At 34.7% G+C, this 16,191-nt stretch overlaps 3 protein-coding genes across 10 annotated transcripts in view; 1 reads left to right on the top strand and 2 right to left on the bottom strand.

Annotated features, from left to right (window-relative positions):
* Positions 1-4,160, top strand: part of Rhogef3 (Rho guanine nucleotide exchange factor 3) — a 150,551-nt gene extending 146,391 nt beyond the window's left edge. For all 7 annotated transcript variants that reach the window (XM_071701908.1, XM_071701910.1, XM_071701909.1 and 4 more), the window contains 2 exons: positions 115-357; positions 591-4,160. In XM_071701908.1, coding sequence (XP_071558009.1) covers positions 115-357; positions 591-733 — 386 coding nt within the window. In that variant the 3' untranslated portion in view covers positions 734-4,160. The remainder of the gene's footprint in view (positions 1-114; positions 358-590) is intronic.
* Positions 4,158-5,567, bottom strand: LOC139770156 (uncharacterized). Its single transcript, XM_071701916.1, has 4 exons — positions 5,356-5,567; positions 4,884-5,247; positions 4,650-4,805; positions 4,158-4,510 (listed from the first exon to the last, which is right to left on the bottom strand). The coding sequence occupies exons 1-4, from the start codon at positions 5,388-5,390 to the stop codon at positions 4,304-4,306; spliced, it is 762 nt and encodes a 253-aa protein (XP_071558017.1). The 5' UTR covers positions 5,391-5,567; the 3' UTR covers positions 4,158-4,303.
* A 377-nt stretch (positions 5,568-5,944) lies between these two features.
* LOC139770155 (solute carrier family 23 member 1) lies at positions 5,945-16,191 on the bottom strand. Of its 2 annotated transcripts, XM_071701915.1 has the most exons (14): positions 15,822-16,191; positions 11,846-11,921; positions 10,833-10,961; positions 9,891-10,048; positions 9,109-9,314; positions 8,891-9,017; positions 8,680-8,800; positions 8,011-8,266; positions 7,734-7,862; positions 7,480-7,638; positions 7,079-7,158; positions 6,840-6,981; positions 6,626-6,773; positions 5,945-6,530 (listed from the first exon to the last, which is right to left on the bottom strand). In XM_071701915.1, exons 3-14 carry the CDS (start codon positions 10,842-10,844, stop codon positions 6,479-6,481), a joined length of 1,590 nt encoding a protein of 529 aa, XP_071558016.1. In that variant the 5' UTR covers positions 10,845-10,961; positions 11,846-11,921; positions 15,822-16,191; the 3' UTR covers positions 5,945-6,478. The 2 variants fall into 2 exon arrangements, with proteins under 2 accessions (XP_071558016.1, XP_071558015.1); XM_071701914.1 differs by lacking the exon at positions 11,846-11,921.

Genomic DNA, 16,191 nt, shown 5'->3' with positions numbered 1-16,191 from the left:
TACAGTAAGAGACGTTATTAAATAATTAAGATAGAATCGGTAGGGTACGATATAAAATATCGACTACGCCTTATAATAAAGATATATCAAGCTAATGATCAATTTTACCCGTAGACCTTCAATCAGGGGTGACAGTGAGGCATTGCCTAAAGATATACAGCTGCGTCCGGGACAAATGGTTGCTTTTCTGTTGCCGCACAGCGGAAGAGAAACGGCGGTGGCTAGCGGCGATGGCCGAGGAACGAAGGCTAGTGGCTCAAGACAGAAACGACGGATTGGAGTTTCCAGCAGCAGCTAGGCAGCTCGCCAGGCTTGCCGCTAACAGGCAGCAGAACAGACCACCGATCAAACCTCGCAGTAAGTATCTGCCACTATGATGTCTGTACTAATTTAATAAAATTAGAGTTTGTTCGAAAAAAAAAACTGCTATATTAATTCTATTTCATCTTCTCTCTAAAATATTTTTTCGCTATAAAATACCTTACTTTTTTATTTTGTATTAATTTATATTGACCGATTTAATTTGATTTATTTGACTTACTCGATATATCAGTCTATTTTTATCTTGTATTAATTTAACGATGTTGCAGACAAAGCATATAAGAGGGAATCGGCATACGAGATGCCGACGACAATGGTCGGTCAAGGCACCACGAATTCGCTGGGACGGAAGGTCGGGACCTGGTTCATGTTTGGTAGCAGCAAGAAAAGCTCGCGGCTTCAACCGTCCTGAGACAGGCCCACCTTCGTACCGTATATTGACCTATAAAGCTGCGGCTAACGACGCTGCATCGTCCTGTCGAAATCCTGGCGCGAGATACCTCGATCTTGGTCGCTTCGAAACTTAGGAGCCTTTGCGAGCAGGCATTTGAATTCCAGTCAGGGTAATACTGTTTATCGTATGTGACTGGTCGTGGAAATTATTCTCTAAGCATCGATGAACGAGCCACTATGATTTCGCTAGGATTTCGTAGCACCGAGGATGAACAGCGCCTCGTCATATGTACGGCACGAAGGTGTTTAGATAATTCATAAGTGGATTTTGTCCGACGAAGTATACCTCTTCTTCTAAGGCAGGGAAAGTAATCGCTATCGATTTTGTCGACCGATTTTGATCATCGTCCATGAACAGCGATCCGCAAAATAGAAGAAACTTCCAATGATTTTTCACTCACTGCCTCTCTCACAGAAAGCAGGCGTTTCTCTCTATCAAGCAGATATCATCGTCCAGTTTAGATACTTGCAGACAAAAGTCGCTCATTATGCCTAACCAGGATTTTGTGAGTCTTCGAATCGGTGCTCGCCTAACTCTTAGATCTTAAAGCAATGTTCGATCATCTTCAACGTGACGTTACGATGGTGCCCAGTCTGAGAAGCACCGTCCAAAGAAATAACGTTTCGGAGAAGAAAAATATTTGTTATGAGCTGAGAGAGGTGTATAATCGCTCTTGTAGATATTTGGCGTTAAAAATTACCGTTAATAATAGCGGACACGAGAGTAGATTAGGGAAGTAGAGACATTTAGAGAAGTAGATAGTCTATAAATGTATAAAGTCAATAGCGGGCTTCTGAAGTACTAAAGAGAAAGTACTAGTCATTCGTCATCGCGAATTCTTGATGAACGCCGATGAAACATGATATATATGATATATTGTTACACGCGCAATCGCTTTTTGGGTCGAAAAGCTGGCATGGTACGTCACACGGCTGTATTTTTTATGATAATCGAAAGACTGACAACTGAGATGCTTCCTCGGGAGGAAACCTTGAGGTTGTAATCTTGAGAGAGAAATGCGACGGGATCGATTAGGAAATATATCTGAATTGCAGAATTCGTTAAACGAGCTTCGCCTTTCGTCTAGATTATTTTATCGTTATTTCGAAAATTATTTTGTCGACCAATTTTACGTACAACGAGAACTAATAGCACGTACACAGTTCTACGCAAGCGTCAACAAGTTCGATCACAAAATCTATATGTTGATTGATTTTGCGAGGAAATTCTGATCGGCCGATTCCGCACACCACTTTTCTCTCAACGAAAATGTAGATGTATTTCGTAGAGAAAATCTCCAGCGAGCTATACAAGGTAACTCTTACTGCCTAACTAATGTTCGTTATTTCGCATCGTAATCGTAATATTTGTAGTAGTTTGTACGGAGTTGCGGACGACGGGAAGACAAGAAGACGAGAGGCTGAAACGCGAGGGCGAAGGAGAGAAAAAAAAACGTTTATGTTTACGCGATACAACGCAGTAGCATACAGATGAAAAAAAGGTGATTAAACAAGATATGTAAATATTCGCATATCATGTCTCCTTACCCAACTGCGATGTGAATCGCAAAGCTTTTAAAAAGAAAAAAAAAGATGGAAAAAGGAAGAAAAAGGAAAAGGGAGAAGATCGCGAGAATCTCTCTCAAGTTTTTCTACTCTTGTACAGAAAGATGTATGAAGACTTAGCAACGAGAAAATAATATCTGTCAGCAGAAGAACCTCTGTGTTAATAATATGTGCATATTATCTATGCGGTCCCTTGACAAAATGTTCGATCTTGCAGTTTTAATGACTTAATCACAGATCCTGAAAGTTTCCAACACTGCCAATAAGTTATTCGTTCGTTAGAATTGTTTGGTTCGGTCTTTAATAGAAAAAGAGATCGGTATAATTTCGATTCTCTTTCTCTCTCTCTTATATACAGTATATATACGAGGGACAAACGCGACTATTCTGTCTTTTTGACATTTATGTCTAAAGGGGTGTAACACACGAGTATGAGCGAGGCGGTATTTACGTTTTTGTATAATACATAAAAAGGTATATTTTTACTTATTTCCCGACAACGTAATTTACTATATATGACGAGGACAATATAATGATAAAAGAATGGATCAAGATTCCTACTGTACAGAGAGATCATTAGCCTGTTGATGTTTAGACTTAGGAGAGGCGCAAATTTGTTGCTGGACCCAACTCATTTCAGAGTTATTTTTATAGGAGAAATGACTCATTGGTTGGAATGTGATTTTTTTTATAAGTATCGCTATTATACATGGACTGCTTTAATGGCCAACGTAAGTATAAAGAAGAGTAAACTTGTTAATGATAATTAGCGGGGGAGATCCCGAGCAACACGGAAGTCTAAAAGATATCCTTCGGAGGAACGTCTTCTACAACAAGTTTTACAGGCGTCTCTTGACGACATTCGTGTTGTCTGCGGGACACAATATTGTGTAATCCACAAGTAAGCACAACTTTTCACGAACAATTCATGAAACTGCACTTGCACTCCCACGACCGAGAAGTAATCGAAATCCGTGAAAATTCGTATCTCGCATTCACGAGCTCTCATGCATTGGCAGATGAATTACATATCTGACGCACCGATTACTTTTTTACCTCGGAGAATACTACCTTCTCCCCTTTCTTCTTTTCGGAAACCGTTATTCTTTCAGAAACCGTCAAGCAAGATCTGCACAAAACTCGAGGAAATGCGCTTCAAAGCAATAAATATTAAACTAAGCGTTATTGTTATGATAATTTAGGCTATTACGTACATATATAACGCATTTAAAAACGCGATTATATTTTCCCTGACAATGAGATTTGATATCGATAACCGTGTGCGTACATTCTGATGATGAACTAAGCAGAGCTCTTTTTTTCCGTAGCGAGATCGCGCTACGCGCTAACGATGCAAGAGGAAAAGCAGCACAGATAACGCATGATATCGCAATGTTTTCTGTACATATATAGACGTGTTTTGTAAGTGTAAATACCGTAGACCTACTCTCTCGTTAGAGAAAATAACTTCAACACGTTTTGTAGCGACTAAGTGAAACGTACTGTTAAGCTATATATCTGACGTTCATATAGTTGATTACTAATTAAACGGTGATATCATTTTGTATATTTGTATATCTCTTTAATTTAATCATCTTGACGATTATTTGTCATTGCGAGATCGATTGTTCGTATTATAATTATTGTTTACGATATGTACAATAGAATGTTATACAATATGATTGTCATTGTTTTCCAAATACAAGCACATACATATATATCTATATGTCTATATATATATATATATATATATATATATATATATATATATATGTATATGCTGAGTTACATATATGTAAATAAACATTTTATAACTATTATACTTTGTCCATGTTTCTTATTCCATTTTTTCATAAAGAAGATATATGTATATAAACGTTTATATAGCAGTATAACACAAGGCTATGAACATTGAATTATGCTAATCCTTAAGCTTAGACAAAGATTTAAGGAGTGATAAGATTTAAGGAATTACAATCACATCGTCCCGTTTTGAAATTTGGGCTTTTAATTTTGAATTTTCGTCTTTCAATTGATTTACGACTTGTCGTAAATTCTTGACTTCTTCCATCAACTGTGCGCTTTCATCCAAGCTTTGGGCTAGTTTTTCCGGAGCCTCTCTTAATTCCGTAATGTACTCATAAGCTCGTGCTAGTATACCCCCTTTACTCTATAAATAAATTAGTACTATCATTAACAAATAATATAAGTTATATGTTTTTATAATATAAAATAAAGAATTTATTAATTTATTTTTAAATTATTATCAAAAGAACAAATATCGATTTAAGAATTTGCAAATGTCGTACTTGCGGTTCCAAATTGGGTTTTACATCTCCCTCCTTAATCACATTCTCCGAATCACATTCTGCCAAGAGATTTGCCAACTTGGAAATCCAGTTGCTAATTTTGTCCCTTCTACGTCTTTCAACTTCATTGTGCGTTACTCTTCGTCTTTCGTCCCTCTAAACATAATTTTCATTTTCCTAAATGAAAAACCAACGATAACGTAAAGTGCATCGATAATATCGAATGACTTTTACCTTCTTCACGGTGGTTACGATATTCTGTGATCCTTCTATCTGCAGTTTAGCTACGCTAGGAACCACTCTAGCAGATTCTGATGTTACAACGTCATTGCCATTACTGAGTACGTATAATTGTCCGTTCAGTGGCGAAGTCAAAACCTGGACAGTATTATTCACAGGCGTAGCTATCGAAAGCTCATTGTCCTCTCGGTCATTGTTGCTGACATGCATAACTTTGTAGGCCACTGTATTGTCATCTCTGTTTACTGCATACAGGTGGTACTGTATGTTGTCATCGTCAGCTTCTACATCAGCATCGCAGTCCACTTCTTCCAGAACCACACCAACAGCCTCATCGCTCACTATATTCTCATCTGTGCTATAACATGAGCGTGGTTTTGTTGTCGAGAAAAGAAATGCACTTACAACATAAATGATAAACACAACACAAGGCATTTCTGCAAAAAAAAAAAAAAAATACTCATACCTTTCGTCAATAGGTTCAAACTGATTGACCTCCATTTCAATAAGCGGCAAATGCTTTTGCGATCATTAATTTGATATATAAATAACGACGCGTTGGTGCATCAATAGTAATTATACCGACGAGATTACATTGCAAGCCGGTATTCTTTGGAACGCTAACCTTCGAGTTCTGGCCTGTTGACGCCTGGCAGGCCCTGGCATTCGTATTCTACTGTAGCGCTCTTCAGAAGTTCGAGAACTCACTTTGTGAAAAGAATTTTGCGCGACCGGTACAATCGTGAGAGCGCCGCTTCGGTTTCTCTCTGGCCGCGCAATAAAGTATAAATATGACATTTGTTTTTCGTAACAGAACTGATTGTATTTCTCGTCTTTCCTCTTCTTTTGCCTAACGTTTAATTTATTAATTTTTTCACTCGGCCAATTCAATGCAGTACAGCTGACCATTTAAACATCCTTACATTGCAAGGATGCAATTTTATATATTTCGTATTATGTCATATTTCATATTTCATTCACATGAAATATGAAATAATTTATTTCATATAATCATATATTATTCATATGTGAAATAAAAGAAATAAAAGTTACAATTTGACATTCAATAAATATATATATTGCTATAGATAATTTTTAACATATACTAGGGGGGACATGTGTATGTGTATACAAATAATATTATAATTATAAATAATGAAATAATCGCGTTATATTAATTATTGACTACAATGCTTCTAAAGCTTTTTGATCGTTACGAAGCTAATTATCTCTCGATTTTTTAAAAGAAAGCTCAACAAATATATATACACATATAATTACACAAAAACATATATATTAACACAATTAACTTTCTTTTATATGAGTAATACTATTGTTTCTTTATCGTATAAATCTTTATCTTTGTCTTATGAATCTTCACGCATTAAATTCGTAACGTGACAAAGCAAAATATGCGATACATGACTGAAATTAAGATTGGGAGCAGTAATCATGTATCATAAAATTTTTTATAACCCTGACAATATGACATTTGTCTTTTTACGTGTAACATTTTTTCGATTACAGATCATATCTCATGACAGACGTATATGCACGTGAGGTAGTTGTGTTAGTTCCTCTTAACGCATTTACAATTTCTGGTACGTAGGTAAAAACGGCACGTGTGATGTCCATTTCCACCTAAAGAATTAATTTGTAAATTAATTTATAAATATAATTAACCATCATTCGTACAAACGTATATAGATAAAAGAAACTATGCTATATATTAATACCTTCTCAGCAGATTCATTCCGCATGGGAAGTCGAAAGTGTTCCGGACGTACTCAACGCCAGATGCTTCGTCAGTTTTTTTGTCAGTCACATCACTGGTCAGTTCCATTTCCTTCGACCAAGCCTCCAATCCACGGTCTCTCGCGTTACCTTAATTTTAAACAAATAAATCAATAAATACATATATCCTGTCATTATTGTCTCTATCAACAATACCTGGGATGATGTTGTCCAGTAAACAGCCTAACGAACCACCTACTAGAATAGTAGTGCTAAGTAATACGGTGAATACGCTGTCCACCACAGCGTTTCCCGTTTGTATCGTGTCCGGATGTTTGATCAGCCATTTCGACAGGACCTAAAACAAGTCACATAAATATGAAAGCGTTTATGTGTATAAATAACGAAAATCAATATAATTGAGCACGCACTCGTATCCCCGAAGGTGTACTCACCAGAGGGAAGAACATGGACAAGCCCAGGATGAATAAGTTTCTCGAGGAATTGAGATTTACATACTGTAACGCCGACAGGCCTGAAAAGAAGAATTACGACTAAGAATTAGGATTAAAGGTAATAAAATAATAAAAATAAAATACAATTAAGTATAATAAAGGAAGAAAAAAACCGTAAGTTTAATAAAAACAATTTTCTAATTATTTATATAAGTACTATGAATAAATTCAACATTATCTTTTTCAGAGAGCTGTCTATATAGTCTTACATATATCTCATCTAGGTCGCACAATGGCGTGAAACGCTCATAAGCGCACTATTTCTTCTTACTCCGAGACCGATATTTATAACCGAACTATTTCGCGATCGAGAACACATCGTAGAACAAATTTACGCTTACCGAAAGCACAAATCATCCCAAACATCACGCAGAATATTCCGCCGACTATCGGCTCGGGAATTATGATGAACACCGCGCCGAATTTGCTGATCACGCCCTGCAGGATCATCAGGAAGCAGGCCCACTGTATGACCCTGCGGCTGCCGACTTTGGTGACCCCTAATTGTTACGTTCCATTAGAAGTTAGACGATGCTGTCTACATCATTAAATTAGTATTAAGCTCGCGATTAAAGCATATACAATTGTCCGTTACCTATCGTGCCTACGTTTTCGCCGAACGTGTTCGTGCCATTGCCGCTACCCCAAAGTCCGGCCAGCATTGTACCCAGACCTTCGATACCGATACCACGGTTGATCGCGTGAACCGGCGGCGGCGGTGCTCCTAGAAATTTTTCAGTAAATTACAAGCTGCATTGTCGTTAATAAAAAATGTTATAACTTAATAAGCCTCCTCCTGTCTGTGTTGCGTTTACTAATAACGGAAGACTCTAAAAAAGGAGAACTTATAGTTTTAAAATAAATATACCTACCACACATTCTCGCGGTGGTCGGATAGTAGCTGATGGACTCTACCGTGCATGCTAATACTCCGGCTAGCATACCGAGTACGCCTGATAACGTTACGGTGGGTACGCCCCACTGTCCGGGATATGGTACCCGAAACCAAGGGGAGTCGTTTATAATTCTTAACTTGCTGTCGGATCTGGCGGGATGGCCGAACGGTAGCGTGTCAGTTACCGTTAATATTGCGCAGATTATCCACATGACGATTATCGTCAGCAAAACCTGATGCAATGGAGTACTCCGGTTTAGATATACATGAGTAAATATTGATAATATTTGTATGTGAATTTTTCATTCTGAAGCGATGCCTACGGTCCCGTAAGCAAAATAGAACTTTTTTGAATATATCTCTAAATAAAAAAAGTCTAGATAAAAACGTTCAAAGCAGAAATTTAAGAATCATTATTTGTTTGTACCACGGTAGCTCACGGTAACTTATCATATGCCCGTATCACACTACGGGTTGAGATTGAGATTGGATTGGAATCTAATCAATCATAATAAAGAAAACTAATCTCAAATTAGTGAACTTTGCTCTATTTGGTCGAATTTCAATCCAATCTCAATCCTAATCTGTATAGTCTAGCTGACACGGGCTTTACGAGATTCAGGATCTTTCTTTGATTAATACTTACCGGAAAGAGTTTGAACAATTCGAACCAGATAATGTGGAGTCCGTGGCCTTTCCGATACATTACAAACGGAAATGGAACGTTGACCAATATTTGAGAGCATGTCGTCAGTAGTAATATCGTTCTAGAAACGCAAGCGTATATTAAGTCCAAAATATTATCATGTGTACATATTTGTATATATATGTCATTTATACAATAATACAATACATACCCAGCCGCAATACCCCAATGCTGAGACGCGGCGTCCGCTGCGTTTTCGAAAAGAGACAGTCCAACTAGCGAGACCGTCGGCACGATTGTCAGCGGAGTTATAAATTTCAGCAAATATCCGACGATACCTGCGCGCACATGGATTTTTAGCGTCTCGCGATATAAAAGAAGAAAGAAGTGAAGAGAACAAAACTACAGGGATTAACGCGATTGAAATACCTCCAAACCCGATGATCACTTGGAACAAAGCGGAAACAGCGATGGCACCCGACAATTCTCTCATCCGGATTTGCCAGAGCTCGGTCCGGTTTTCGTGAGACATTTCCTCGAGAATCTCTGGCCTGGGGCACTGCCACTGCGGCAGATTTAATATTGCCAGAGTCGGCACCAAGAACGATATGGTACCACCTTGTACCAATGGCAATCTAATGCAAACATACGTTTCTTCGCGATTAAAATTTGCCATCAATATTTCTACGAACACCAAGATATTAATTTTTGTTATGTTTGCAAATATAGTTTAGTGTTCTATTAGAGAGTATTATAAATATTTCTCAGCGCGCACGTACAAGATGCCTAAAATACTCAGATATCTCTTTAGTAAGAATCTTTGATCAATGCGAAATTGATTTTTTTTAGTCAATATCGAGAGTTATTATTTATTATAATTATTCAATTTTTAGAATTTATTTTTAAATATTTATTTAAACCTAAAGATAAGAAATTCTATTTAAAAAATAAACTCTATAATATCTAAAATTAATAAGCTATAATTTTATTATCCTGTTTAACTTACAACTTATAAAGACATAATAATATTTTAATTTTTTAAAGAGATTTTTTATAGAGATGTGTATCAAACATTAGTATGGACGATATTAATCGCGGTTATTTATGTGTATCTAACTATTGAATTGAAAAGCAGGTACAAGATAATTATTGTATGCAATAATAAATTTTACATAATATTCCATCTTATCACAGAACATATTTACCCTTACCTACATCCTACGGTAGTCTGAATGAGCGTCACTATGCCAGTGACAAAGATCATCGTGGAAATAACGTGACTCCTCGCGGGATCATCTTCGGCCATGCAGAGGGCCGGCGTTAGAATGAAAGGAATAGAAACGATTGCGCCGATCATAGTCAAGTAATGCTGCAAATGCATTTTATTTTGTACTTATATTAATAAAAAAAATACGTTCGCGTTAAATTCGAAAAATTAAACATATCAGATTAGGGCACATATTATGAAACTTTTCGGAATGGTTCCAATCGGAATTGTTTAGTTATTTCCTAGATTTCTATTGTGTTTTCTAGGGAAAACGGAATAATTCCGATCGGAATCCATTCCGAAAAGTTTCACAGTACGTGCCTTATTTAACTATGACAAGCTGACATTGCACCTCTCCCTTTTTTTTCACTCGTTCAATAATTTACTTGCCTATTCCATGATGTTACAAGTTAAACAACTCTGCGTTAGATCGTGTATGTGTGTGTATATAATGTCTGTGTGCGTGTACGTATTATCAAAAATATTATGTAAATAAACTCGACGTGTGTTAATGACGATGTTTCCTTCCATAAAATTTATGGTACAGCACAATGAGACATAATATACTGCAACATGCGTTTATTTAACGCTCGCGTTAACGCATCCCCGTTCTTATTCTTATCTCCCAAATAAATACCTAGCAAATAAAAGCGTAAGCTTGTTCGTACGAGATATACGTCGTCTGCTTCACACTTTCAGAACTTTTAATAGAACAATTATTATTTCCATTCCTTTCTTTTGGAATAGTGAGTTGGAATAGCTCCACTTTTACTCACACGAGATAGATAATATGTATATTTTAAATAATTCGGTTTACTAATTGAAACAAAGAATAAGTACGGAAATAAGGCAAAAAGCGTATACATATAATATGCAATTACGAAACCTGCAATGCCATGAATAAACACAGATACCACGGCGGAACGTCGTCGATGCCATAGGTAATCTCAGGATTTCTATTCGTATCGTTCGCTGTTTCCTTCGCTATCGGAACAGCCGTCGAGTTGTCTGTGTTCTGAAAGATCAAAGAATAAACTCATAAAAAAATAATAGATATTTATATTTACACGATTAAAAATGCTATGAAAATGAATATCAAGTAAAAAATATATAAGAAAATCGTTAAAATGTAAATATTAATATTACGAAACTTTATCGAAAAATAACTTTGAAGCATTTCCTGTGTTGAACATTTATAGCAAGTATATACTTAAGATATCCAGAATTATGTGTTAAAATTTAATTGCTGTTATTATAGGGCATCAATTAAAAGTCACATAAATCACTTCTTTCATAAGAACACTTCTGAAAGAGTGTTCATATGATAATACGGGTGTCTTAGCTTATTGTTAGTATAGTATTCACCAAAACGACGCCTGACGTATTCAGCAGAAAAAAAATAGCTTAATAATCGCTTAATGATTCTTTAATACAGTTCTTGCTTTTAGATTCTTTAATACAGTTTCTCGCTCGATGTAACAATAAGTGTATAAACCAATCTATATTAAAGAATCAACCAAATGTTTACTAAACTTCATTTTCTGCTGAACGCAGCCAACTTCTAAAGTATATAAACAAAGTTTATTATTCTCAAAATAATACTGTAAAGAATATTGTTATACAGCTTAATTCCTTACTTTCTTCGTATATTTTTTATTAAAAACTTTGATTTTTGACCAAAGAAATCCCTGAAAAATTGTAATCTTATTCAATAAAGAAAGTGCAACATATATTTAATAATTTTTAATAAAACTTTTAATTTTTAAAAAACGGTTTTAGTAAAAAATGAACTTATGGAGTACGAATTATAACAAGGACATTGTCATTATACGCATTTCATTTCAGTATCAAAAAGGTATTTCCAACAATATCCTAATTTTATTAACCCTAAGTTACTACCTTTAATTTTTGTCTACATCGTTGCAACCATGTAACGACGAAATTTCGGGTCTCCCAGACCCACAGGTATAGTAACCTAGAATTAATATTACTAATGTAACAAAATTATATTCTTATCAAACCCGAATCAAGATCTTTATGTTCTATCTTTATGATCTCTATTAACACATCGTAACTCACTCACAGATCACTCATAAATCGATTTAATTTGAGATTTCCTACTTTTATGTTTGTTGTACTGAATCTCATCAAACGCACGCGTTTTACTCAATTTCAATATTTAATTTACACCATGCACATCTTCGTTGCGATTGTGGCAAACATATCATAATTCCTTCAAAGATCAATCATAGGTCATATGGAATATATTCCTATTCATTCCTATTCATTTGAATTCACAATGTCTATAATTCACAACGTCTAATAACTCTTAATGCAAAAAAAATAATTTCCATCTAAAGAAGCAATTATCATTTTAATCCTGAAAAACGCACATGACTTGACTTCTAAAATATTGTTATAGCATTAAGTTCCTTCTCTTCGGAAGTATTATGTTTTCTAGTAGATATACATTACATATCCATAAATATTTATCCCTTTTCCTATTTTGGTCTTTCTAAAAGCTGATTTGTTAGGCAAAAGTTCGTTCTGTAGTAATAAATTGCGACCAAGAATTTACATATGTATCGTGTGAATTATAATATCGTATCTATTATATGCGAACATGGTAATTTATTCTTAAATAAGAATATCGAAGAAATGTAACTATTAAGAAAAATCGAAAGAAACAATTTAATAGTTTAAATTTAGTTTAAAATAGGTTAAACTTTTGTTTTTATATGAAATTATTAAATTATTTAAATGTATTTAAACTATTTTGCTTATAGCCAAATAAAAAGATATATTTTTTAAGAAACGTGGGCAAGAACTGAGATTAATATAATATAATATAACTAATAATAATAATTTTGATTAATTTAACTTTGATGTTGCGAAAAAATACTTGACACTTTTTTCATATTTAGAGATAATTATAAAGATTATTAGGCATCAGCGACAAAATTCTATTTCTTTCTATTCTTGAATATTGTTTTGCTACGCACATATACACACAAATATTGCACAGATTCTAAAAATTATAAGTCTAATATGAAGACATTTATAAGAGAAAACCTAAACTTTAAGGCATATGCACGTGTCTTGGACGTGCACATTTTCAAGATCTTTATTTCGATAATTTGCATTACATAAACTGTATAATGATAATTGATAATATCTATCTCTTGTATCAGCAAATTCGCTATTTCCATAATATGTGCTGACCGACAGCAATTAACATTAATGGAATAAGATCGACGCAAAAAGATGCAAGAGTTGTTGAATTACGTAATGTTGCATCTTTTTTCTTTTTCCGAGCAGTCACGCTTGAATGAAAATTTCAATCGCGTTTGCTTCCAGGAAGAAAAACTTATAATCGGTAGTCATTAACTTTATGACCCTCCATACGAAATCGCGTTAATCGTGACTATATAATTAACGTCAGCCAAAACAAAATCAAGTCTCGAATACGACAGCCAATTTTATTCTACAATTGAGTCGCGGTATATACTGAGCATAAATAATAATAGATAATGTAACTTTAGTACTTTATTTCAATTTATTATTAATTTGAACTCAAATTATACACGAATTAGATTACTTTTACGAAGAAGACGTCAATAACAACATTCGTGACGCAAGTAAGGTTTTTTTTTATTAAGTGTTCGGGATAAGAACTAAACTTATCACCGTGTCTCCAACTGGTTAGGTTGGAACTGGTTGTTCTAGCATTTTGACAAAAATCTTCGATGCAAATAAAGTATCAAACAAAGGGGTTACAGGCTCTTATCGATAGGCTGCGTTTTGATATTCACTGTCAGTACTGAAAATCTATAGTTTATTACATCACGTATACGATTTTCAGTACTGGCAGTGAATATCGAAACGCAGCCGTAAGTAAAACTTAGTCATAAGTAAAAAAAAATGAAAGCTGACCATATTTTGTTGCGACACCGACTTTTGACAACTTTATACGACAACGCAATACGCACATGCACGATATCCGACTCCGACATATGACATATTATAGAACGAGCCGAAAAGATCTTATGGACTACTTTTACACGTCATCAGTAATCGGGGGTTTAGTAACATCTGTAGTGTTATAACTTCTTAAAACGCATTTACACAGAGATTTATTTATTTTATATCTCCATTCAAAGAAATCTTAAAATCTTGATCTTGTCAAAGAAATACAGCAGATATACTTTTCATAATTTTATCTCAATTTAGTAGCAATGCAATCATAACAACTCGCTTAGCGTTTTACACGTTTCTTTAAAACGGATTTGTAAATCTTCGTCAACGGGTGTAGAGTAATAATTGGTGTTATAAATCTGTTGTTTAACTAGCGTTTATATTTTATGCCAGTAGTATAATTATTAAAATTATTAAATCCGATTAATAGTGTAAATGTACTCAGATAGCAAAACGCCTGTCATATATATTTACAAAATAATAGGTGTGGAAACTCGTGACGAGCGTTTGCGCAAATAACATAGCTGCATCCAAGCTAATGCTCCGCAACAATATAGAATTTGTTTCAAGCAAATAATGAAGTTGTTTCGGTTTGTTTAATATTCGTTACATTTTTGCAGTAATATTACGTCCTCTCTAGGCTAATATATGACCCTACGAGGCTCATATATTATTGGTATATAATATATTTACATATTATTGATGGAAACAATGTACACATTTCTGTTGCAAAAGTACCATAAATGTGAATCCTGAAACAGAATTATGATTCATGTTCACGCAATATTTGTAGCAAAAATATATATAAACTGTTTCCAACAATGATTTATGCACATGATTTTGCACATTCATATTTTGCTATCTGGGGTAGTCATATACAATAGTATCGTTCTATTCTCTGTCTGCACAGTTGACTCAAACAGAGTATACCTACATAATTCTCGTCTGGTATTATTATTGCGACTCTCATACCGAGTAAACAAAGCTCAAAGCCAGATGATCGCATTCTGATAAATGTGCTAAACGCCTGGCGATAATATAAGCACATGGAACTTTCCGCGACAGTTATGTTAGCAGGTTTAATAGGGAAGATTCTATCTTGCTTGAGACATTATAACTTTTAATCCAAGCTCGCCGTAGAAATAATGCAATCGCGTTTAAGATTGCGAAATGTATCGAGAAAAGTGCTCGATACGTATCGACACAAATAGATCACGATGAAAATTTATTCTGCAGTTTTTTTTAAACGCTGACGCTTGACGATAATATATATGATATATATGATATTTAACAATATCTGCGCCATTTATTAGCGATATTTTTTAAATATTTTATTATACATATTATCTATTATAAACATATATTATTTATTTTATAATTTAGTTATCAACATATTATTCAACAATATTTTGTTTTGAGCATATTATTCTTTGACGTCAGATTATCTAGCCATTTCGGAATTCATTTTTCTTTAACAATGATAGAGAAATCCGCAACTTTTAATTATTATTTATTCATTAGCAATCATCAATATTACGTCAATCAACATATAATTTTGAGTCCTCGAAATTTATTCAAATAAGTCTTCATTAATTTAAATAAATCATGCAAAAAATTATCTTTTTTTTTAATATCGAGCTCTAAAGTAAAACTCTATTAAAATTTCATTAAAATCAATTCGTCAATATATAATTAAGCAAGTTATCACATTCTTTTGAAGCTTGATTTACGAAAAAATCGAGGAAGAAATGTAATTTATTCTCTAATCGTTCATAGGTGAAAAGAACTTCCGCGTAATATCTTTATTAATTTATCAAATACAATTTCACATCAAGGAACGAAGAAGCATTGATACCGCGAATGAAAATTTAACACTCGTCAACTTCTTCTCGTTACTCACCACGTCGGACATTGGCATCCCGTTGTCTAGCATTTTAACAGAAAACACAAAACGATATATAAACTATAAACTCGATTGACAATTCCGCTCGAAAAAATCTCGCGAGAATTCGTCGTCAAGGGATAAAGCGCACGTTTGAGCAGATGCGCACGCGATCTTCTGCGACGATCGCTCAAATATATAAAATATATCAAACTATATGTGTCCGCGCGCGGTTTCCTCTTAAATATATTGCCTTGCTACTATCCGCTGTCTATGTTGTGCCTCTATCTACCGCCTTTATTAAACGACTGTTTAAAAGCAACGCGTTCTCCGTGACTCTTATCGCCCCCTCCGACCAAAGCGCGAGAAGACACCGCAATGGATAATG

This window comes from Temnothorax nylanderi, unplaced genomic scaffold, assembly GCF_030848795.1.
Source record: "Temnothorax nylanderi isolate EJ_2023f unplaced genomic scaffold, tnyl_v1.0 TNYL_tig0027_pilon, whole genome shotgun sequence".
Classification (NCBI taxonomy): domain Eukaryota; kingdom Metazoa; phylum Arthropoda; class Insecta; order Hymenoptera; family Formicidae; genus Temnothorax; species Temnothorax nylanderi.
The sequence above is the reverse complement of the archived record's forward strand: the minus strand, read 5'-3'. Positions and strand labels throughout refer to the sequence as shown.